Source organism: Berghia stephanieae, chromosome 5, assembly GCF_034508935.2.
Source record: "Berghia stephanieae isolate SIO BIC M18660-M18661 chromosome 5, UCSD_Bste_1.3, whole genome shotgun sequence".
Classification (NCBI taxonomy): domain Eukaryota; kingdom Metazoa; phylum Mollusca; class Gastropoda; order Nudibranchia; family Aeolidiidae; genus Berghia; species Berghia stephanieae.
Window position 1 is genome coordinate 20,837,984 of NC_088364.1, and position 25,147 is coordinate 20,863,130.

The 25,147-nt window shown below is 34.1% G+C and overlaps 1 protein-coding gene across 6 annotated transcripts; it reads right to left on the reverse strand.

Annotated features, from left to right (window-relative positions):
- Window positions 1-1,908: 1,908 nt before the first annotated feature.
- LOC144972572 (STAM-binding protein-like) lies at window positions 1,909-24,909 on the reverse strand. 6 transcript variants are annotated; one of them, XM_078913935.1, is made up of 11 exons: window positions 24,789-24,909; window positions 22,182-22,427; window positions 16,254-16,329; window positions 15,232-15,324; window positions 14,318-14,522; window positions 12,390-12,624; window positions 11,965-12,178; window positions 10,066-10,203; window positions 8,448-8,560; window positions 7,612-7,711; window positions 1,909-6,700 (listed from the first exon to the last, which is right to left on the reverse strand). In XM_078913935.1, exons 2-11 carry the CDS (start codon window positions 22,403-22,405, stop codon window positions 6,638-6,640), a joined length of 1,461 nt encoding a protein of 486 aa, XP_078770061.1. In that variant the 5' UTR covers window positions 22,406-22,427; window positions 24,789-24,909; the 3' UTR covers window positions 1,909-6,637. The 6 variants fall into 6 exon arrangements, with proteins under 6 accessions (XP_078770061.1, XP_078770058.1, XP_078770059.1 ...); XM_078913932.1 differs by having other exon boundaries at window positions 24,729-24,909; XM_078913933.1 differs by having other exon boundaries at window positions 24,606-24,909.
- Between the last annotated feature and the right edge of the window lie 238 nt (window positions 24,910-25,147).

A 25,147-nucleotide genomic window follows, 5' to 3' on the forward strand; every position in this document is an offset into this window, starting at 1 on the left:
TTTATTTTTTGTCTTTTTTTAAAAGAACTCCTCCTTGTAGCGCTCTTTCAATTTCATTATTCCCGATACTCCAAACTCAGATGCGGCATTCTTTTGCTTTTTTCCGTTCTCAATTGCACCAATCAGTTCTATTTTTCTCTTCAAAGAAAGCACAATGCGTTTATCTCCTGTCGCCATTAAGTCGAGTTGTAGTTGTAGTCTGTGGTTGAGGCAACACACTTAATACACTGTTCACTAGACTACAACACACGCGAGACAGCACACAAAGGAACTTGGCAAAGTGAGAGAGGTATATATCTAGTGAAAGAATAGAGTGAGAGTTCGTTTCGCTCTACTCTGACGCAACGCGCAAGACAAGCAGCACATATTATATCAGTGGTACGTTACACACACAAAGTGTATTGTATGTGTTGTATTGACACAGGCGCTTGGCGAAGTGAGAGAAGCAGTGACATCGTTACAACCGTTATAGTTTTACTATAAAGTATTATGGTCGGGGATAAGAATACGCATCACTATAACCGTCACGATGGATGTAGCGAAGTCATTACAACCGTTTGTATTTTATTGAGTTTGTGTGACATGGGTGCCTGTTCTACAGAAAAAGATCGTTACTTCCGAAGATCGCTACAACCGACTTCGCTACAAGTGGAGTGAACTGTAAATCAATTTTTCTCAATCGTCAGCCCAATTTTACAAAAAATCAACTTCTTACATCGATTGAATAAAATGACCCCCAACTTGTCAAACATTCATTAAACTCAGACCTCGAAGAAGTCTCAAATTTATGAATTTTGGACAATTGGGGGTGGGGGTGGGGGGGGGGGGGTCCTAATTGGTCGAGTTTTGTGATTATAGAAGCAGTTAGTCACAGTATGGCAGAGTTGTTGTTTGTTGTTAAGGGTTTTACGACATTTGCGACACGTTTAGACCATTTCAGCTCCAGCAAAATGGAATAGTCAAAAGAGTTATAGGATTACAATTAAAAGCACATGAGAAAAATGAAGACAAAGGGGAAGGGTTCAAATAGGGAACAGATGTAGATTTCAAGAGCTCACTGTGTACTATTTGAGATCACTTAAAAGTCTCATCCAAACACAACCACAGGATCCCACTAAGAGGAATACACTCAAATGTTTAATAACCATTAAATATTTTTTTAAAATAAAATGTAACAATACGTAACAGAGAGATGATTTACAAGGAAAAAAAATATCATCTCCCAAAATATAACTAAACATTTGACTGTTTCCCGCCCAGTCAAAGACCCCAATCGAATGCTAGGACAAATCTTAATAATCCCATTCCAAGACAAAGACAGAAAGCAATTCAGAAAACAAATATAGCGGATAGAAGACACAGCATGACCTCCTGCCCACCATGGGAGTCAAAGGTATGGTGGAGGAGATGGGCAACTAAATGATGGCAAATGGCCATAATAAGTAATAAAATTGTAAACAATTTTGACTCTGAAAGTCTTTATTTTCTCTCCTTAGGATACTATGATTTCTAGCCAAGATTGTGATCTTTAGAGTGTAAAAGTTCCTAGTATAAGCTATGACTGACATTGTTTTAAAAAAAAACAAAAACAGGTGCATGATCATAGTCCGGAAATATAAAAATGGAAATTTGATGTCATATGGCTCCTGTGGGGATGGGGGGGGGGGGTGGTTTTTGATATATGTTGAACACAGTAACTGCGACGGCGTGCAACATAAAATGTGTACAGATTAACTTCATGGAAAATATATGCAACATTCACAGCTTGCTATTTGAGTGGTCCAGCATTGTGCTAAAAGCGGTTTAAAGACAAAGACAAGAAACAATTGAAATTGTGAATGTCGTTGGCACAACAACAAAAAAAAAAACACATTAAAATTAAAATCACAAAATTTAGCACAGCATAAAAATGTTTCATGATTCATTTATTTACAAGATATCACAATCATTTTAAACCATTTTATAATTTTTTTGAACTCATTTGTATTGATCACTATTTTTGGGACCAAGTTCAAGGGGTTACAAAAAAGTATTTGCTTTCATTAAAACATGAAAGATATTACAGCGTGTATCAAATAACAAAAGATTTAAATCAGTCAGATGGCCTGGTAGTTGAATCTGCAGTAACTAGGATAGAATCTACCAACATATTAACAAAATTCATCATGAAAACTTCATGTCCCCCCTCCCCAACTCTCCCACTTTGTTTGTTTTTAGAGCTTTTAACAGCACTTGCAACAGACACACATGCGTCATTTACAAGCTAGGAAAATCAAGACGATGGATAAGAGAGGGGGCGGGTGTAGACAATAGAAGAAATCCACCTCTGTATCTTGTCTGATATAAAAATCATCACCTCACCTGGATCTTTGCCAAAAATAATAATACATTTTTATTATCACAAACAATACATATCTCATACAAATATAATATAGATTAGCACAAAAACATAAGACATCTAAAGGAGAGATAATTTATGAGGAGAACATTTTTCAAATCATTTCTCCTTTAAAATGCATGACAACAATAGCCATACTTCAATGCCATGCTGTGATCCCCAGCCAAGGGTTTTCTATCATCATTTGTGTACAAGAGCACTCACTCAGTCCATCTAGATAACAAATAAAAGTTTTGTCCCACAATACACTAAACAGGAGATGGGCATTGCTATAATATAGTTTCAAATTCGCCATAGAAGAAACAAAAATTACAATCAAACAAAAATAAAATCCTGACAGAACTATTTTATCTCAGTAAGGAGTTGTTACAGAAAGTACAATGTAGCCTCGTTGTATGAACTCAGTGCAGTTGTAGGGAACTACAAAATTATGAATGTTTCTCCAGAGGCGTTCCTTTCCAGTTGTCCCAGAGAGGATTGGAACCTAACAATTTATGGCGGTAAAACAAAAAATAGGAAAGATTGTTTTACTTGTCTGTTTAATGTTACAAATAGCAATATTATATATCAGGTGGTCACAAAAAATGCTTGCTATCTATTTCTTTTTATTGTAAACAAGTTATAAAGATATGTTTTCCAATTTTTTACAACTATTAGACCTGTTCTTTGTTAATAGAATTGATTAGAATTGCAAAATATAAAAATAATTGAATGAGCGCTTTTTGAATAATATAAAATCTTATAACATTACCTAACAATTTCGATATCAGCAAAAAGATGACACAAATTATTGTGGCATTTGCGTGTTGTCATACTTTAAAAAAGACACTTCTTGCTATGCCTGGGAAACTCTATGCACACCCAGTTACATATCTGTCAAAACCACAATGAATCATTCTGCACTGTTTGAAAGAATTATTTTATGCTAGGAGTAGGAAGTTATGAGATAACCATTGAGGAAATTTGGATGTGCAGTTTAAGTTGAAAAAAGAGACTACATTGCATCATTACGGAGGATGCCGGTGCTATTGATCACTTAAGTGCTAACTTGTTTTGTTTGTTTTTAAGGGTTTTACTTGCAACACATTAAGGTCATTTCAGCACCAGTAAATAGGAAGAAAATGGGATAGTAAAAAGTTCTAGAATTACATTTAAAGCACCCAAGAAAAGGTAAGACAAGGGGGAATTGGTTAAAATAGGAAACAGATGTAGATTCCAAGAGCACACGATCAAAATACTTAGTTTGAGATCATCTAAAAGTTTCATCTAGACACAAGCACAGGTCCCTACTAAGAGGAATACGCTCAAATATTTATATATCATATATAATATGTAAACAAAACATAATACAGTGCATAACAGAGATGATTTACAAGGAAAAAGATATCTCCCAAAACTATCTATACATTTGACTGTTTCCCTCTCAGCAAGGGCATCCGGCTAGGTACAAGACAAAACCAGTAATCTCATTCCAAGACAAAGACGAAAGCAAGTTGGAAAACAAATATAGGGGGATAAAAGACACAGTAAGTGTCTCCCTGCCCACTAAGGGAGATCAGAAAGTGATAACTTCGTAATTGTTGGAGCAAAATAGAATGTGAGTGTGCTACATAGACGATTTCTTACATAATGAGGATTATGATGAAAATAATGTTTATGGTGGCATAATTACTGTTTTGTGAAAAATCACAATATCTTTTTATTTCTCAATTCATATTCATAAACTTTTGACAATCTACATATCAGGATGTGTTTTATTTGTGTTTTGAATTTGAAAGAAATCCAATGAAGAGTCTAAGAGATACAAGCCGACAAAGAGAGGTGCATTTATTTGTAACCACCCGATATTTAGTACAGCCAGAGTGACTTTATGGAAAGCAGCAACCTAATAAATCAAAAATATTACCATTCTTTTATAGGCTGATGAACTTTTTAGAAAAAGAGGGGCAGCACTTGTCATGGCACATAAGATAAAGGTGTATTTATGTTAATTATACAAAAAATCTATAAAATAAATAAATAAAAAGCAGCATTAAGATGGAATCAAACAAATCTCGAAATTCACCACTGTTGAATTGATTAAATATGGATTTCTTCATGAATTCAGTAACGATGAATACTCCTGAGTAAATGAAATTGAGTTCAAACAGTAAGGAATTGTGTAAATCGAATGTCATTTCATAGTAAAATGAAAAATTATGAAACAAGTAACATTAATCATTGTAAGCCGAGAACATTTGCTAAATAAGTGTAAAATTCCAATTGAAATAATTAGTTTTATGTTTTTAGGGATTTTACTGCCTTTACAAACTTTTAGGTCATTTCCGCACCAGTAAGAAAGGAAAATGATAGGGTATTCAAAAGATTATAGATCTGCGGTTTAAAACACATAGTAAAAGACTATTGGGACTAGTTCAAATAGGAAAATAAAAGTAGATTTCAAGGTCAATCAATCAATGTATCTTGAGACCACCTTAAAGTCCCAAACAAACACAAGTACATGATCCTGCTCAGATGGATTCACTCAAACGCTTATACAATATTATATCAAAAAGTAAAAAATACAACAATATATTACAGAGAGATGATTTATAAGGGAAAAAATATAAACACTCTTCCATCCTCCATTATATTGTTGGGATATAATCAAAACATTACGTTCTGTTACACATCATATAAATATTAATTTATTGCCTTTCAATTCAACATTGCAAAATGTGCACAGGAATAATTCTAGGGAAAGCAATGCCAAAGGAGGCCCTTAGATGATCTGATTTTACACCAGTTTGCACATTCAATAGCCTAACTAAAATAAATTGCATTGTTTGATTAACAAAATGTCAACAATATCAAAGGATATTTTTTTTCTTTAATACATAGTACTTATACCGCCGCTAACTAAAATAATGCTAACTAAAAATGTTGAGAACTGTGCCTGTTTGATTAGACATGTTAAGGCTAAGGAGCCTTGCATCAGCAGGTTCATCTTTAGAAACATGTTTATCTGTTGGAATGAGAGTCTGGATAACAGTATAAAGACCTTAATTGACCAATTTGCACAGAAAGAACCGTGTCAATTAGGCATGTAAACATTTTAGGTGGTCTCAGTAACAATGGACAAATGTCTTGTTCAGTGACGAGTCAAAGTTTGAGACGAATTCTGCTGACAGACGAAACCTTTGTTACAGAAAATATGTGAACGTTTTCAGCAAGAAAATATCATTCAGCTCAGAAACAGAGGTTAAGAGTCTGTGGTAGTTTGGGGTGAGATCATGGGAGACCAAAAGACATCTCTTGTATGAATAGAATGGCAGGTTGTCATCTGACAGTTAATAAAGGAAAACATAGTTCCTGTTTTCAGAGACATTGAAAATGCAACAGTTTATATGCATGGCAATGCATCATCGCACAGAACTCGCAATGGTGTGGTCAGCAATCAGTCCTGATATGAATCAAATCGAGAACATGTGGGATATTATGAAGAGAGAAGTTCGTTGTCTTGGTCCTCACAACGCAGATGAATTAAACCAGCATTTTAAAGATATCTGGCATAATCTCAATGCAGATTTTATAGAGCAAGTCACTTTGTCTATACCAAGGCAAGTAGTTTCCCTACATCAAGAAAAACGAGGGCACACAAAATATTAACAAAGTTGTGTAAATTTGCAAACTCAAATTTTTGGTGTCACTTCTTAAGTTCATGATTATCTTTTACGCAAGGCATTGAGATGGACATAATTACCGTTTGATAGAGAAATGAATGAGCTTTCCATTGGTATATAATAAATGATAATCGTTGTTTTGTACCCAATATTATGAGCGTTCAAACAAGTGTGAACTTACTTTTGCAATTGACCTTCCACAAAAGGAACAAAATGTTTGACTGTTTTTCTCTTAGCTAGAGATCATGGCCTGTACAAGGGCAAAACCGAAAAGTCTCATTACAGGGCAAAAATAGAAAGCAGATTTAGGGGGTTAAAAGACTCAGCAATAGCGACATACATGGCTCATCATGAAAGGAGAAGAGTCTCCCCCCTCATACCCACATCTACACCCAAACACACACACAAACACTAATTTCATTTCTATGTTTTTCAAGGTCCCAAACGTAGCAATACTACAAGGTTTTGCTATGTTTGGGTTTGACTACATTTTTTTCACATCCCGTTGTTTCCATAGACAACATAATCACAGGTATTCACAAAATAATAATTAAGTTAGAAGTGATTGACGTGATTCCTAATTTCTTTTGTCCACAACCTGGACTGTGTCTGACTCCGAGAGCTGTACGTGGGCACTTGACTGAAAAAATAAATAAAGAAAATAAATTTAAGAATCCTCTATCTCCCTGTCAAGATTTATATTCCTCTTTACATAACTTATGTCTCTGCCATCTCCACTTCCCGATTCAAAATATTATATTAAATCATAATATCAATATATTATATTACATTATATTATGTATCATATTAAATTATATTTTAATATATAATATTATACTATATCATATTACATTTTAATATATGGTATCAGAATATAATATATTATATTATATTTTAATATATTATATAATAAGATATTATATTATATTATATTTTAATATATTATATCCTATTATATTATATTATATCATGATATCATATAATATAATAATATATCATATTATATTACAAAATGGAAATTTGGTTGGATTGGCCCTGCAGCAAGAATAGCTGAAATGCACTGAGCATGTTGAAACTCTAAAAGGGCATTCCATAAATGTAAACACATCTATTTTCACGGTGAACCCATGGAAATATAAGCATCCAATTCCCTTCATGATTACAATATAAAAAGGATATTATATAATTACAATTCGGAGAATTATTTCAATAACATAAACTCCCTTATAACAGTTTTTATTGTTAACACTTAATTGTGTGATGCAATGTCAACTCCATTGTAACAGTTTTTAATGTTAACACTTAAGTGTGTGATGCAATGTAAACTCCATTATTACAGTTTTCCTTGTTAACACTTTAGTATGTCACACAATAAAATAGCAGGGACAGCAAAAAAATTCGACAGACATAATTGGCCCCCAAAAAATAATTTTTAAACGGTTTTAATTGCTTTGTTGTATTGACATCTTTGAAGCTTACAGCTCCTTCTAGGCAGAATTATCTTCCTCTCAAATTTATACTTCCTATCAATAGAGCACATCAACAACTCACTTCAAATAGAGGAGGATCTTTGGCATGGGGATGAAAGCCTGTTTGTCTGCAGGAACCGATGACATCTAAACCTCTATCTGTCAATTTGAATATTCCAGACCTGTTTTCATTATGAGAGAGGAAAATAACATATTAATCATAAACATTGTCCAATATGAATCACTATACTATTAATCAAAGTTGAAATGAAAGAGTCCAATTGATAATCATCAACATTCGGTTAACATGTATATCAAATCATTCATATCCGTGGTTATCACTGTGAAAAAGAGTGGCTGCGCCTATTTATAAAAAAAATATATATATATTTTTGCCCAATATTTACTGGCACTGGCACAATTTAATTCAACTGCCCCCTCCCCCTTCTAAATTAATGCCCAGAATAAGTTTAAGGCTTTCAACCTGTGGGCTACAAATAAAGGGTTATTTCAGAGTGGTAAAATGGCTTGAAACTTGGGGGTCATATGAAATGAAGGTAAAAATTAAAAAAATAAAGATAGCAAAGTCACCTAGATCATAAATAATAGTAATACATCTACTATTACTACTACTACTACTACTACTACTACTAATATCAATAATAATAAATAATAATAATAATAATAATAATAATAATATAATAATAATAATAATAATAATATAATAATAATAATAATAATAATAATAATAATAATAATAGTTATTATTATAATTATTATTATTATTATTATTATTATTATTATTAAAATCCAAGTTGTTATATTACTCGTAGAGCCATGCTGTTTCTGTGATATATAGAGAGAGATAATGCATGAATATTTCTAAGTGAAATATAATACTGACAATAAGTAACTCACTCATTGAATTTGGGTGAACACACGATGGCTATGGCCTCTGGCATCATTTTCTGCCAAGGGAAATGTGAGTGTAAGTCTACACTGGAGAGAAAGGCTGTTTGGGTCGGATGAGTCTGTAGAAATAAAAAAAATAGAGGCTAAAAAAGGTTAACAAATTGCTTTGTTTTAGGGTTTTTTTCCCTGTATGTTGTTTTTGTTGTTGTTTGTTTGTTTTTTAAATATGTAATTATCTATTTATTTTATTTTTTTTTTTTAAAATCATAGTTTGTATACAAGGGCAAAGGACAAAATGGGATTTTTTAAATTTTGATTCTTTGCTTGTTTTGGGGTTCAGTTTTGCTCTGCTTTTTGATGCAAAAGTTAACATAAATATGATGGAAAAGTTAAGACCATATTTGGAAGACCATATTTTAAATAATTGAAATTAGAAATAACCAATACAGAAAATAAGTGAGTAAAAATGGCACTGACACGTACAATGATCAATGGTCAATTTGTATGGGAAAATGTGTCAGCAGGAAAAAATTAGCTATTAAGCTATTGTCGTTTGTGACATAACCTATTGTCGTAACATATATATTACAAAGAGACGTCATATTAAGTCATTTTGAAAAACTCTGGATGGAGTCAGTTTTTTTTAAATATGAGGATCTTGATAGTCCAGTTGGTAGGGACAGGTTAGGAATCTGGGGGTCATCCTAAATGAAAACCTAACCATGTCATATAGCGCTTGGTGCCTGTTTAGACAGTATAAAGCACTGTAATAAGTGCTGTTTATTATTATCATTACTACTGTTATAATATGTAAATAGTGCCTGTAAATCTTTAAATTTTGAAATTAAAAAAAAATATATGCCTTGTCAGAAACTTTCATCAAAAATGTCACTAAAAATTAATAGTTTCTTTGGTATTATCAAGACTTGATTACGGCGATTCCTTCTGCCCAGACTTCAACTGAATTTAATTGGTAAATTGCAATGTATACAAAATTCAGCAGACTGTATAATATATCCAAAAAGAAAATAACAAATCAATCAACTTTTGGAAAACTTGCACTGACTTTCCATCTGCCATTACAAAATAAAATTGTTTTATTAGTCTTCAGATGCCTTAACAACTTCCCTTTTCATCTTTCTGAACTCATTAACCTCAAGCCCCATAACAGAAGCTTTCAGTCATCGTGGCTTTGAAGGACTCATTTATCTTGAAGGGCTGATTTTTCTTCTCTATGTTAAATAATGAAAGACAATTGTTTAAAAATAATGAGGGTCAGGCATCCAAAGAATAAATGGCATAGCGTCTCAACTTGCTGAAAGTGTTGACATAGTATATATTTATTGGTCACCGAGAAACTATTCCTGCAATACTTTTCATACCTGCCTCTAAGATAGAAACTAGATATTTCCATCACTCTTTGGATTTCTTAATATTGATGTCTTTGTGTGTCAAAAAATGACTTTTGACATAGCCTCGCAAGTAGCAATTAACAATGAAATTCAGTTGCATTCACACACACACACACACACACACACACACAAACAAAACCATACACACATATATATACAGACACACACATAAAAACACACACATACACAAACACATAATCATCAGTTCTTACGTGAATCCAACCCAATGTGATAAGATTGTGCTCGTCCTGATAAAATATCAGCTCCTCCTCATTTTCCATATCACAGCTATCATGACCTCCCTTTTGCTTTGGTATGAACAGGTGAGTGATCTTGAAAGCACCCAGGGTCTACAGCATTGAAAATATAAACAAAAAGATGACAGAGTAAATACAAAGAAAACATTTTTGTACGCTTCGTCTGAAATCCTTCATCAGTCCGTGATGTCTGAAGACTTTATGTTTGCTGATTTATTGATCATGTTCCAAGTTTTGAACTAGAACTTTTGGTGTGGATTAAAAGTAAACATTCCAAACTGCCATGACGCTTCCTCAAGAAAGCATGAATAGAAATAATTAAAGAATTCCCTTTTTCCCTTCTTCTCAATACAAACCACTTGACTCAGTAAGAGTGATATTTTAAATCATGAAATATTTTAAGATCTGCAAGCAGCAAAAGCCAGTAAATAGAGGTGCCTAAATGAGTCAATAAAATGGAGATAAAGATAAAGGGAGTAAATCTGACTCATGAACGAACAACACAAAACAAACGACGTTTCGGCCCTTGTCCTTTATCAAGTAAACACAGAATACATATATATTTATATTAGATTGTCATAATAATATAGGCGAAAATTTGTAAATGTGTGTGTGTGTGTATGTGTGTGTGTGTCAGTATGTGTATGTGTGTGTAATGGAAGAGAGAGAGAGAGAGAGAGAGAGAGAGAGAGAGAGAGAGAGAGAGAGAGAGAGAGAGAGAGAGAAAGAAAACTTAGCTTGCAATTCCTCAATGAATCACTAAGCTAAGTTTTCTTTCTTTATTTATTTTAGAATAATATAGTTTGTTTTGTGTTTTTTAATAATTTATATTTATATATATATATATATATATATATATATATATATTATATATATATTTTATATTTAAAATTAATTTATCACACTCCTCTCTTTTTTAAATATAACCTTGAAACGCATCCTTCCGTTCCCGTTCTCTCTCTCTCTCTCTCTCTCTCTCTCTCTCTCTCTCTCTCTCTCTCTCTCTCTCTCTCTCTCTCTCCTCTCTCTCTCTCTCTCCTCTCTCCTCTCCTCCCCCTCTCTCTCTCTCTCTCTCTCTCTCTCTCTCTCTCTCTCTTCCTCTCCTCTCTCCTCTCTCTCTCTCTCTCTCTTCATTCCTTTTTTTTTTTTTTTTTCAATATCTTAACAGCAGAGGTAGGGGACCACTAATAACACTATTGCTGTCTAGTATTCTTCAATTAACCCCCCCCCCCCACCCCCTCACCCCCATCCCCCTACCTTATTCTTGAAATATATATATATATATAGTTTTTCATCTCTCTTCCTCTCTCTCTCTCTCTTCCATTACACACACACACACACACACACTCACACACACACACACACACACATACACACACACATTTACAAATTTTCGCCTATATTATTATGACAATCTAATATAAATATATATGTATTCTGTGTTTACTTGATAAAGGCCAAGGGCTGAAACGTCGTTTGTTTTGTGTTGTTCGTTCATGAGTTAGATTTCCTCCCTTTATCTTTATCTCCAAAGGTTAGTGTACAAGACTTCAATGTAACTCCAATTCTTTTATACTGCAGAATTTTTATAAATCACTACAACCTCTGCTTTGCGGGCACCCCAAACACAGTCCCAAGTCATATTTCTGAGGTGGGATCTCATCTTTAATTGCCATTCCACTGCACTCATTAAGAGACAATTAGCCAAAATAACAATCTTTAAATGTTCAAAAGGTCACAAAATCTTGAAAGATAACAATTGTTTTCTTTTAAAAAATACATTTGTGGTTCTGTTCTTTTTTTAAAATGTTGTTGAGATCTGTATATAATATATTCTCTTACTCAGTTACTCACCATTTTCCCGCAAAGTATTCCCATAGTCTCAGCCTCTTTCAATGTGTTTGATTTTGCTGAGGTCAAGAATGAGTCCATGAGAGTGGAAGGCACAATAACTGTTCTCAGTCCCCCTACATTATCCCCGAAACCACCTAGACTCATATGATGGTCAATGCTGGGTTTGGTGCTTCGGTCCACAGTGGGCATGTGGTTATTTGGCATTGATGGCTGTCTGGATTGGGAAATACAAAATTAACGTATCTAATATTGAAATTGATAATAGATGTATAAAGAAATTCTTAGGAAAAGACATTTGTCTCTGTTTTTAAGTCTCATTAAAAAAAAAATTGATCTCTATAGCTGAAAATCATTTTTTAATGATACAAATAGCTAAGGTCGAAGACCAAAAAAGATCAGGCAAATCATTACAACAAATAACTCACTCGGATCCATCACCAGCGATATTTTTCTTCAAATTGCGATCTGGTACACTGGGACGTTCACTGCTAATGTCTGTCAAGTATTGTGAATATGATGGAGGAGGGGGGAACACCGAGGTGCTAGCAGAAGCATTAGATTCCGGTATTGAGTCAAGTTCTGAGGGTACATTTGGAAGAATATATGCCCCTGCTGTTGCAATAGCACCACCTAGAGGACCTGCAACAGGGTGATCTCCTCCTGATAAAAAATAGAAGAGAAAAGATATGAAAACATTTTAGGGGAAAAGCGGTCCTTGGTAACCATAAGGCCTATGGAGTTGGAGGCAATCCGAATTTCTGAAATGTTGAATGAACAGTAATAATTGCCTAATACCCTTCGGATGAGATGCTAGTCTAATGTAAAGTATATTGTTTTTCCAGACCAAAGAGGCCCCGCTACTTAATCATAGATGGTAAGAAAAATTATCAACTGAATCCAGGATTGATGCCAATCCCTCTGTGTGTCAATGGATGTGTTGATTGCATTGACCAATTAATTGAATAATCTAGATCCCAATATTTGGAGAAACTTACAATATTTTGTTAATTTGTTAATTCAAGAATTTGAAGGGTTTTAAACTGCATTCCAATTTTGACATTGTCTGAGTTTAGTGATTTCCAGTGTCCAAATCTTTTAGAGAGTTTTTCTTTGTGTATGCATTTTAATCTATCTTTAGTTGTTCTGATGAGATGTTAATCCAGGGTAATTTGGAGAGAATAAAGAAAAATGATACGTTCTATTGTAAATCTTCTGTAAGAATAAAAATGAATGTCAAACCATCTGATCTACAGGTCAATCTAATACAATGTTTCAGAATTGTAGCCGTAAAGTCTAAATATGAAATTTCAACATATATGAAAAGATCTATGATATCCTTCAAGCAATCCATGTGTAATCAAACCATGAAATGGTAGCATGTCTGACAGGTAATCAGGAGGTCTGAGGTCGAAGCAGGCTGATTTCTTGGAATGTTTTTTTTCTTCTTTTTGGTATTTTTTTTTCAGCTTTGTCTGGCGCTGCTTCATACACATTTTTTTCAAATCTTAATCATCTGCTGATAACTGTCACTTTTCTTTATAATCTACAGCTACAGTTAGGATCAGGATTCCATGTATTTACAAATAGGATTGGTCATGAACAAAAATCCATCTCTTTACCAATTTTCAGTCTGTATTTTAAACCTTTGCCCATATGTGAAGGAAAAAAAATCTAAAACTTGAGAGTTTTTGGCGAGATGAGAGTCATTTTAATCTATCGCTATAAGGAGAGCAGGTTTTCTGGCCAAAATTTTATATATTTTTTTTTTAGAGTAGGGGCAGTATGCGATCATCTAAAGAAATGGTTATTCCTTAAAATAGTAAAACATGTAAATCCAAAAAGTGAATATTTCTTTGCCCGAGATACACACACTAACTCTCTCTCTCTCTCTCTCTCTCTCTCTCTCTCTCTCTCTCTCTCTCTCTCTCTCTCTCTCTCTCCCTCTCTCTCTCTCTCTCGCTCTCACACACACACACACACACATATATACAAAGAATATAAAAATAAACAAAAGAGTTAGCTTTTAACTACTTAAATATCATTCACAATATCAAAGGTTGAAGTCATCTAAAATGTATTTTTTTCTTTTTATAAGATGATCAAAATAAACCTATCATTACCTATCATTTCCATGTATTATTTTCTTTTCTTTTAAATTTTTTTTTATTTTTTAATTTTTATTTTGTGACAACAATGGGCTGGCAACCTGTCATAAGTTTATTGAATGGGTAAGTGAGTCATAGTTCTTTTAAAATATGGCAATTGCTTTTTGAGGATGTTAAAGAATGCTATAAGTACAACAAGCACATGTTCAAATTTATGCAGCAATAACACATCAATTTATATCACATACCTTCCCTATCTTTCTCTTCCTCTTTTCTCAACCTTTCTTTTTCCTCAAGTTGTAACTTTCTATACTGCTCTTCCAAAGATTCGCGTATTTGAGCATCTTCTTCCTCCTGTATTCTACGTGCCATTTCTGCATCCTTTCTTTCCTGTTCCTCTCGTTCTCTCCTTCTTCTTTCTTCTTCAAGTTGTCGCTCAGCAGCAAGTCTTTTCTATTAGATACGAAAACAGTTTTTGAGACAAGAAAAATTTGGTCAAATTAATGAGAAAGGGAAAAAAGGCATAAAATATGTGAGTAGATATAGAAAAATAATATCAAGAAAAATGTCACACATAAATAACTTAAAATAATAAATATATAACCAACTATATTGAAAAAAAAAATTCTATTCTAAAATTCTTCTATTTAGATATCTATCAGGTTCTGAATTATCTCATGTTGCAAGCACGGTTATCAAGCCACAGATTCAGCTTTTTTCCTGAACACTGTGAAAAACCAAACAATTCCTTTCTTTTTTAAAGAACAGACATGGGCGAATTTGTAATTTGAATTATGCTTGTGTGGTATAAAATTATTATTAATAATAATAATAATAATAATAATAATAATAATAATAATAATAATAATAATAATATAATAATAATAATAATAATAATATAATAATAATAATAATATAATATAATAATAATATATAATATATATATATATTATATATATATATATATATATATATATATATATATATATATATATATATATATATATATATATAATGAGCAAACAGCGCAGAATAGTCTGAAATCTAAATTCTTTGATAAACATCCGTAGAATACTTAATTAGTAAGTCTCAAAATGAAAATTAGATTGAATAGGGAAATCTTGTACAAAAGTCCACATGTTACAAGAAGTGGTTGTCTTACTTGTTCCTCCAAGTATATTTCCTCTTCCTTTGCATATTGTTGCTTTAACTTTTTCTTGATTTCTTCTGCAATAGGGAAAACCCTCTTGACTTTCTGTGATGAGAGTGACAGAAAAGAAAAATGGAAATTTAAAAAATTGAAAAAAAAAAGTTGATCAATTGAAAAACGAAATCATCAAGGATAAGAGTAGTCTTCTCTTTGTAATCATTAAATAATAAAGTATAATAAGTGAAGCAGTGTGAATAGGTATCACAAAAGATGTCATTTTTGTGGAAGAAATAATAAACCTCAAATTATTTCGAGTGATCTTCCGTGTTTTTCTAAACCAGATCATTCAAGGATTGATACTTCAGCTAACGAATAGCATGCAATAGCTATCAGAATACTTTTTTTTAAAATGAATATAGAGAGGGAAATTCATTTTACAATTTATATATAAATTGTCTCTTGTCGTACATACTGTGAAGCCCATTGAGCATGATAAATCCATGAAAAATGTGCAATAAAAATGTGCTGTTTACTTGCCTAAATAGCTTTTATTTCCATAACAGAACTTCAGAGAAGACCTAATTATTCTATAAAGTTGTTATTGTAAGCAACATTCAAAGTAAGAATCGAGCCCCAGGTCATGTGACCAATTCCTTTCTAAATGGGCTTTAAATCTGCCAGATAAAAGGAGAACTGCCCAGTTACCTTGTCTTAGACCAATGACATAATTTCAGAAGGGTGATTAATACTTTTCCATGTCACCTTCACACTGACAAATCTAAAGAACACAGCTACCCATGAACTGTTAGGTGAAGAGATCAGGAGATAAATAAAGAATGGACTCAGAAAACCAAACTCAATCAGTATATATGTGAATGTGAAGTGAACTTAAATACACAATCTACTTTTTCCCTTCATCAAATGATAAGACATAAATAATTTCATATTGTGTGTTTACATTTCTCCAAAAAAATAAAGTGTATTTTTTTTTTAATTTAAAAAGGGAATTTAGTATTGCTCATGTGTATTCATACCCTTTTGAAGTCTGCAATATCCTCTTGAGGTGAGGATTTGTAGTCAGGATGCGATGGAAGCTTTTCAACAAACAATCTGAAAAAAAAAAGAAATCATACAAAATATCTTAAAATATAAGTAAAGGGAAATTGGCATTTTTAAAAGACGATTGTATTTATCTTGAATCCAAAGATTATTATCTAAAATGTGCACAAATTAAAGTTTCAACAAACACCAATCCACAACTGTCAACACACAAACATAATACCCGCACCACCAACTCCTTGACATACACAATCAACAGATCGAAAAGAACATATAGGCAACAGAGCTTTTTCCCCCAAGAACCTCAAAGGAATGGAACAATCTGCCAAAAGAAATGAAAATTTCCTGGCTGCTTTGAGTACATACAACATGGCATAGCGCTTGTCGCCAGCAAGATGGCGTTGGCTGCTCAAACGAAGAAGAAGAACAACACACAGTGTCCAAATTGCGATACTTTAATACCGCGGCCTCCCCACAGCCCTACCGCGGGTTAAGCGATGCCAGATATGCCAGGTGATGACTCACCCAGTTTCGGCAAGAAAACGAACGGCGCGCTTGCTGGACATGTATGTTATAGTAATTGTATGCAATCAACAGTTGGGCATTCCCGTTAAATCAAAACATGCCATTGAAAGCATGTAGGGTGGAAACTGTTAGTAATGATGTATGGTTATGACATGAGAAGTTTCATTAGTCTATGAATGATGGAATGATAGTTAGAACGAAACAAATGTCGGTCATTTTTTAACTGATTATCATTAACACTTTTCAATTAAAGTGTCGATTACAAGACAATGAATCCGTGGACATCTGATTTTTTTGTTTTATATTACTCTTAAAACTATTACAATTATAACTCACCCTCAATTTCTCTTGCGAAGTTCATAGTTAATCCAAAAAATGCTCTTGAAGTAGTTATCTATATCCCATTACTGAATTTTTTGAAAGTCTGCATAGAGGTTTACTGAAGCTAGCTTCACAATAATCTTGGAATTGTCAATCTTATAAAATCTTACTTTGTACAAATAATTTTCAATAATCCAAATATGAAATTTTAATCATAATAGTTAACTTTATCAAAATGTGCGCATCAGTTTGTTTGTTTTATTTTAAAAGATAATTGAGAATTTCCCTTATTACTTTTTTTTAGCTTTCTTTGGTGACTTTCCTTGGTTGCGTAGTCGTGGTGATGTATGGAGAATATTTGCTTCCATGATGAGCTTGATTTTTTTAGTGTCACTTTTAACACCACATATTCTTTTGTCCAATTTTCCTATGATTTGGTGACTGGCTTCAGTGCCTTGCTCTCCATGGAGCCCAAGACCAAACCCAAATCTGGCCATGAATGGAACGCAATGGTGCTCCAGTATGTGTTGTTTTGGAATGATCATGTTTGTGAAGTGTGTTCTAAAAAAGTGGAGATAATGATCGATGTTTTCTTGTGTCTTGTGTAACTGGGTTCTGTCTATAGGCTTGGAATGCGAAATGTTATCATGGACAATTTGGTATAGGGTGTTCAGTTGTGTGAATTTAGCTTTGATTTCCCCAGCCAAGTCAGTTGTTAATAAATTGCATGTGTGTTTGCATGTTTCTTCCACAATAGCTTCTAGTAAGGCCCCTCTGACTTCCGCAGTCAAATACTTGTGACAGTGGTTGCCGACAAAGCCCCGACTATGATAGGCTTGGGGTGTTATCTTGTGTCTGGCTAAAATCGCATCCAGACTCGAGCAGATTGGGCCAGATCTTGAACTGAGGGTTTCAAATCCTAATGCATTATAACTTCTTTTCAATTTTTTGTACGATAGTTCGAATCTATGTCTGTCCCTTACTGTACGACTAAGGATCAAGCATGTTTTTGTGTCTTTCAGTTGTTTTTTCAAATCCCTTCTATGACGCCAATTCTTTCCAAATATTTTCAAACTTTTCCCTCTTTGCGATAGATTCCTGTTATCATCCGTGATAATTCTCAAGTCTAACTTGTCTACTGCCTGTTCTAAAAGTCTATGGTGCTTGATGACTATCCCTAACATTATGTGAAGGTATGGAGGTACTGCGTGTGTAAGTTCAATGTTTATCAATGGCCATCTCAAGCAATTGTTGAACTTGGGTGCGTGTTTTTTATCTCCATTATGCTTCTCCATCAAGCATGAGGCGTCTTCCTTTATCCCTTCTAGTGTTCTTTGTGGAAATGGGGTTTCTGCTCTTGAACTAAAATATCGTTTTGGCTGTGTACACAACAGACATGGAAAGGTGCCTTGGGGACCTGACAGACCATACACTTTTGGTCAGAAACTCATAATCACCATTGATGAAAATAACAGTAGTTTTACCTCTCCATCTTAAATTGTTCTGAATGTCATTGATCTGGGGCTCTATCTTCTCCATCATTAGTTCTATATTTCCGTAACTGTCCTTGACATATGCCAGTCCTATCACTACGGTATTTGTTGTTGTGTTTGGTTTGCCTACATTCAAAAGCTGCATGGTCAATTTGAATGAGTCCTTTCTGTGGTCCCCACCAAACTTAACCCACACTTCATCACCTGGGATGGTGTCACTGTGTGATGAAATGAGATCTTTACTATTGTATGAATCTAAAAGACCCTCTAACAAAGTACTGATATCATTGACGAAGGCAAATGGTTTTTCGTTTGTCAAGTCTTCGTCTCCAATAAAATTCATGCTTTCCACGGTCACCATATTCCCCGTTATTTCTTTTGATGCACTTCGACTGGCTCCTTCATTTTCCATCTTTATTCCCCTTCCTTTCAGAAACTTTCGTTGTTTCCTGACTTGTCTCCAGGATAATCCCATGCATTCCTTCATTGCCAAAGTGTCATCATGGGAGATGAATGCTTTGTCCTTGATGCCAGCACGCTCAGCGATAATCCGCCTCTTTTTGATGGGTAATTTCTTTAATTCAGATGCCGTCTGTACATTTATAGACTCATCATTCTCACCGGCAACGACATTTCTGATCCTTTCCAAAAGCTTGACACGTTTTCTTTTGGTCGGTGTCTTTGCCTTCTCACTTTCTTTTCGAGGCACACTCACTCGCACTACGGAAAAGCTCCCCCCTCTTTGTTTGAACGTGGCAACAGAATTCGTTTTAAACATTGCTTTTAATACTTTCAAAGCTATTTTCTTTTCAGCTTCGGTGATATTGTCCTCTTCATGCTTACGTTTTCTCGGCAATGTATTGATTTCATCGGACTTTTGATGTGTCATAGCGGTTGCAGCATCACTTGTCTTTTTCGATGGAGTAGAAGATTCGAAAGGCCTCCAAATAGTGGCTTGTTCGTTCAAGTATCGACTTCATGTAGGCTGACACTCAAATTCTAATATTTCCTCATATTGTGATGGCTCACGGTGATCTTCCTCTAATGTAGATTCCTCATGGCTTGACTGGGTCATTTCCATAGAGTCATTGGATACTATCGTATCGTCTGACTTTTTAAAGCGTCCATCCAGTGATAAAGTGTGACTACAGACCACACAGTCATCGATAATTGTGTTTGGATTAAAGGGGCACCATAGTGTTCCATTTTGTTTCGCAATGTCAATAGCTCGTTGGCGCAATGACTCAGAGCAGCATTTTTTTAATGATCTGACTAAATCAATACACTTTCTACAAATATTTTTAGGATGTCTATCTTCACAGTCACCAGTCACATCTACACCAAAAACAAGATAAATATTTTCTCTATGTCCCACACACAAAAAATTTTTTCGTCCCAACTTTTTTTCTTTTGTTGATAAGGAGAATCGTGCACAAATCCTACACAGTCTATCTAGGTGGTTTAAATGAACATCCCGTGAATGCTCCATTATATGTAGTTTTTTATGTCTCTTATTTATGTAACCTGATATTTTGGAAGGAATAAACAAATAATAAAACATTTCTGTATGATAACTTCCATTAAAACGCTAAAACATTGTAGATAAAAATGGCAATAAATGGATTTTTTTTCCTTAACCGCAGGCCCCCCTACCCACCTCCCCCGAGAACACATTGAGATAATACATTTGAGCACAAATGTGAATATTTAACATTTATCCCTAAATCGCTCATATCGCGAACTTATTCTAAAACTTATATTAAAGACAAAGACTTCAAAATAGGGAATCACGAAAAAAAATAAAACTTCATGGATCCAAACCAGAGTTATTAATTAAATTAATCACATCACTCACATCAAATTTGATATCATTCCAAGAGCGATAAGCAGTCGTATTTTAACTAATATTATTTTCCAACTTGAAAACCAAGAAACAATAAAAATTACACAGAAACAAATCTGAACGTGGTGATAACATGAATAATGAAAATAAAATGAATCGTTCTGATGGTTTGGTGGGGGGAAGGGGGAAAAAGAGGGGTTTTCAAAGCAAAGAATTGCATCACAGTGATGCACCACACGCGCATGCCACGCCAACGTCCGGCTTGCATACCTATCGTGTCACGGTCAATTACGTTTTTCCTGAGAGCAAGGGTATCAGGTATCAGGTGGTCAGCCTGATGTGAGGCGATTGAAGTAGCGCTTAGAGTCGAAAATATGACGCTGTGAACAACAGATATTCCTTGAAGTGAACTACAGAAATGGGCCACTATCTTTTGTTTTCTTTGTGTCATTTTATTACAAGATACTTGTCTTGTCATTTTGTTTGATTGTTTGTTTGTTTTGCTTTTGTTTTGTCTTTTGTTTATTATTATTTTCTTTTGATTTTGATTTTGTTTCATTTTTCCCACAATTTGGAATACTCTTGCATTTCTCATTTTAAAAATAATACTGGAATCCAAGGAGAACTGCCCAGTTACTTTGTCTTAGACCAATGACATAATTTCAGAAGGGTGATCAATGCTTTTCATGTCTCCTTCACACCTGACAAATCTAAAGAACACAGCTACCCATGAACTGTTAGGTGAATATTCAAAATAATCAAAATTCCCTTTATTCATCCCTGAGGCAATTTTTTTTTTTATAAATGGGAAGACTGGAATAACCCGGGTATCATCCGCACTGAACTGCTGCAAAGTGAGCTATGGCGAGGTGCTCAAGATCACACAACGCTGTAGGAATTCGAAATCAATACCTTTTACGTTTAGTGCTACACTGCCATTTAATTTTCTTAGATACAATAAATAATACATTGTTTCTTAATTTTAATCATTTTTCAGTAAGTTGTGCTGCTTTGTGGTCTTGTGGTATGACGCCCGCCTTCACCCGTAGGTCCCTAGTTTGAATCCTGCTCTAGTCAGTACAGTCCTTGGAAAGACTCTTTACTCATATTCTCTCACTGGACTCTGGTGTAAAATGAGTATCTGGTTGTAATAGTATTGCATCTGGTGAAAATAAAAATTGTAATATTACAGGCGTTATGTCTCCTTCAACAAGTTGAGAGTTGTTGTTGGCTTGGGACTCTTGTAAAGCGTTTTGAGTACATTAAGTTGATAGCTCAAGTCTTTTTATTCTTTTCTTTGGTTTTTTTGGGGTCTTTTTCTTTTCTTAGTTTTTCAATATCCAAAACCAAAAAAAACAATTTAGTCAAAGACACAACATGTTGTTAATTTAACTCTCTAATATTTACCTTCAAAATGTAACAACAATCAAAATATTTATTTACACAACAAAAATTAAATCAAAATCAATCAACTCAGTTTCAATAGAATGACATATCTTTGTTTCAAGGGAAGAAACTGTGCTTATTTTTGTCATTGATAACAATGCAGAAATTTGTATGTAAGAAGCAGACACAGACTATTTATAAGCGGTTTACCAATCTTTAGTGCCTGTGTGAGACACAGGCCAAGCACTCAAGGGGTTAAATAATATTACGATGTCTCCAAAATTAGGGAATAGTATGGCACTAATGTTGATAAATTATGAATGAGGCCCACTTACGTGATAAATTTGTAGTACAAAATAAACGCGCTTTCCCACTGGTCCTCATCGCAGTACATATTAGCCATTCTAAGCATTTCTCTCCCAGAACGGAAATATAAGCGGACAGCTAAACTTTTATCTATTTCAACTTGAGATCCATAGTCAGTGAGGACTTTAATGCGTTGGCCTGGATCAGCTGAGGCAGTGCTCAATGACTGTTGCTTGATCAATTTTCCAGGCATCTTTATTGAAAATGCCAGTTACCTGAAAAGATAAAATTATGATTAGTAATAGTATCAGTACACCCTATTCTCCAGGAGAAGAGACGAGAATGATATAAGAGTACGTCGCTATCACTATCATTAAATATTTTGGTAAATTTATACTTTTACAGTCAATAATCATATTTGCACCAAAATAGAGTTTTTCATTTATCATTTTATTCGGTTCAGGGCACAGAAATGTTGATAAAAACCATTACTAGCTTTAGAAATTTTGAATTTTGGGAGCAGCCTTCTCTTTTTTTTTTTTAGGTTGCTTTTTGATGTGGACATTTCTATCCATTTGTTAACATTCGAGATCCGCCATTTTGATCCCCTGGACCACCCTCCTTCCCTTCCTCTCAATTTTCATTCTCTTTTATGACTTTCAAGTGGGGAGGGGGGAAGGTGGACATCACTTCAAACACTCAAGTCCTTAAATGTGTAAAAACGCTAAAAAAAAATTACAGAACAAAGTATAACCAAAAGTAATTAGTCCACCAAAAGTAATATAATAGTCCAGACAATAAAAACATTTTACACAAAATCTGTTGATTTGTGGCAGATTTCATGATCATATCCGTGTTTAGGACATTAAATTACATTTTTTTTTTATAAATAAGTGGATTTGTAAGAGATTTGTGAGTTGGGTGAGATACAACTTTAAAATCCAAATAAACTATACTTGATGATAGATTAATAAATTCAAAGTCTGATGTAAAATGCCCTCTTTTGAGTTCTGCAACTTGTAAAAAACTCGACTAGCAGCTTCACTAAATACATCTAGCCTCTGTGCCCACCTTGCACGTTCATGCCAAAAAGCAACCATTTCAATTAACTACTGACTTCTTTATTTGTAATTCAGTTTCAGTTTTATCAACCACCACCATCAAACAACATTCACAAGTTATGTTATCAACCAGCAGTACTCTCCTAACCATAAATACGTGAGTGATGTTACACAAAAAAAAAAATTTAAAAAATTTAAAAAACGATGATAACTGGGGGTTTGAAGTCAACTTAAAAATTAAAGTTGTCCAGAGTATGTATTGTTGATAAATTAAAACTGAAAATGAAACCAATCAATTATATCACAACACTGTTGTCAACAATAATATATTATGTCGGGATGGCCCGAATGCTGAAAACAAAGCTTGGGTTTAAGATAACATTTTCAAAATAGCAGGATGCATCTCATCATGGGTCAAAGTTGGCAACGGTCACTTCTCCTGAAAATGTTGGAATGCCATACACACAAAACCTGAAACAATCAGTCGCGTCAGTAGTAGTAGCAGTAGTAGTAGTAGTAGTAGTAGTAGTAGTAGCAGTAGTAGTAGTAGTAGTAGTCAAGTGGTGGTCGGTGTTACAGTAAATGATATTATTATGGTAATGGTGGCAAATGCGGAGTGACCTATCAACTCCCTCACCAGAAAAAGTATCGATTAACCGGCATGACAGTCCCAAGAAACTCTCATTCATCTGCATTTCCGTAGTACACTGGCAAACTTTGACCCATGCATCTCATAAGATAATGGTACCAGTATTATTAATCGTATGAATAATTTTTTTTAAGTTATGTAATATTAACTGGGTTAAAAATGCGCCTTATATTCCTTTCACTTTGTAATTCAGTTTGTAACTTTGTGACTAAAAAGAAGCCGCTTTTTTGACAATCAAATATATGTCAATAACATTTAAAAGGTTAGCTTATTTATTTTTTCACTGATACCTTCAGAGAAGTAATAATTGGATCAAAAGCAATAAAACACAACTTTTTCGGACACCTCTTCATTACAAAAAAAAAAAGCCGATTACATAACAACACATAACACGCTCGTACTCCTACATCAAAAAAACTCAATCAGGGATAACTTTGACAAAAGAGAACAGCAAACTAAATCATGTATTTAACAAAGACGACTTTGAAGGGGAGGCCTTCCGAAAGCTCCTACATCCCCAGTATTCTTTTTTAAAATTTATAATGGTCTAGTAGAGGGTTTGGGAGGGGGGAAACTTTAAAAATAAAAAAAAGTTTTCCCCCTCCCAACAAACCCCCTACTATCTAGAACATATACTGGGGATGTAGGAGCTTTCGGAAGGCCTCCCCTTTGAAGAGATGATGATGATGTTGATGGTGATGATGATGACGAATCATCTCAGCCTCAGCATCATTGCCACTTACTTTACTGATACTGCTGCCTATCTTAATTTTGAAATTAAAATTAAAATTAAAATTAAAAAATAAAATGATTCCAATTCCACTTCAACTTCCAGCTCGTCACTCATGAAAGTCAGAAAACATTACCTATTCAACTGTAAATTGAATGTATAAAGTATACCAGTATCACGATCTTCTATAACTAACAATAGGATTGAGGTAGCATAATAATATTAATGTGTATTTTTATTTCTGACAAATATTTTATATTTGTCATCTTGTTGTGGTCTATAGGTTTGTTTTCCTCTGTCTCAATTATATTTGGACTTCCGGGTCAGGAAGTGTTTCCATAGAGTAGCTTCCCAACCCACAATCACCAAAGTATCCGTCACACCATCAACTCTTCCACCTCCTTCTCCTCCTCCTTCTCCTCCTCCTTCTCCTCCTCCTCCTCCCCCTCCTCCTCCTCTTCTTCTTCTCCTATTCCTCCTCCTCTTCTTTTTCGTTCTCCTTCTCCTAATCCTCCTCCTCCTCTTCACCTTCTTCTTCTTCTTCTTCTTCTTCTT

Bases quoted from the DNA above. Each gene is read 5' to 3' on its own strand.
- LOC144972572 (XM_078913935.1), bottom strand. From the start codon at position 22,405: ATGCCTGGAAAATTGATCAAGCAACAGTCATTGAGCACTGCCTCAGCT. The intron at 16,330-22,181 runs GTAAGTGGGCCT...TTTTTTTTTCAG, and splicing joins TTGTACTACAAATTTATCAC to ATTGTTTGTTGAAAAGCTTC. The intron at 12,625-14,317 runs GTATGTGATATA...ATTTTTTATCAG, and splicing joins GGAAGAGAAAGATAGGGAAG to GAGGAGATCACCCTGTTGCA.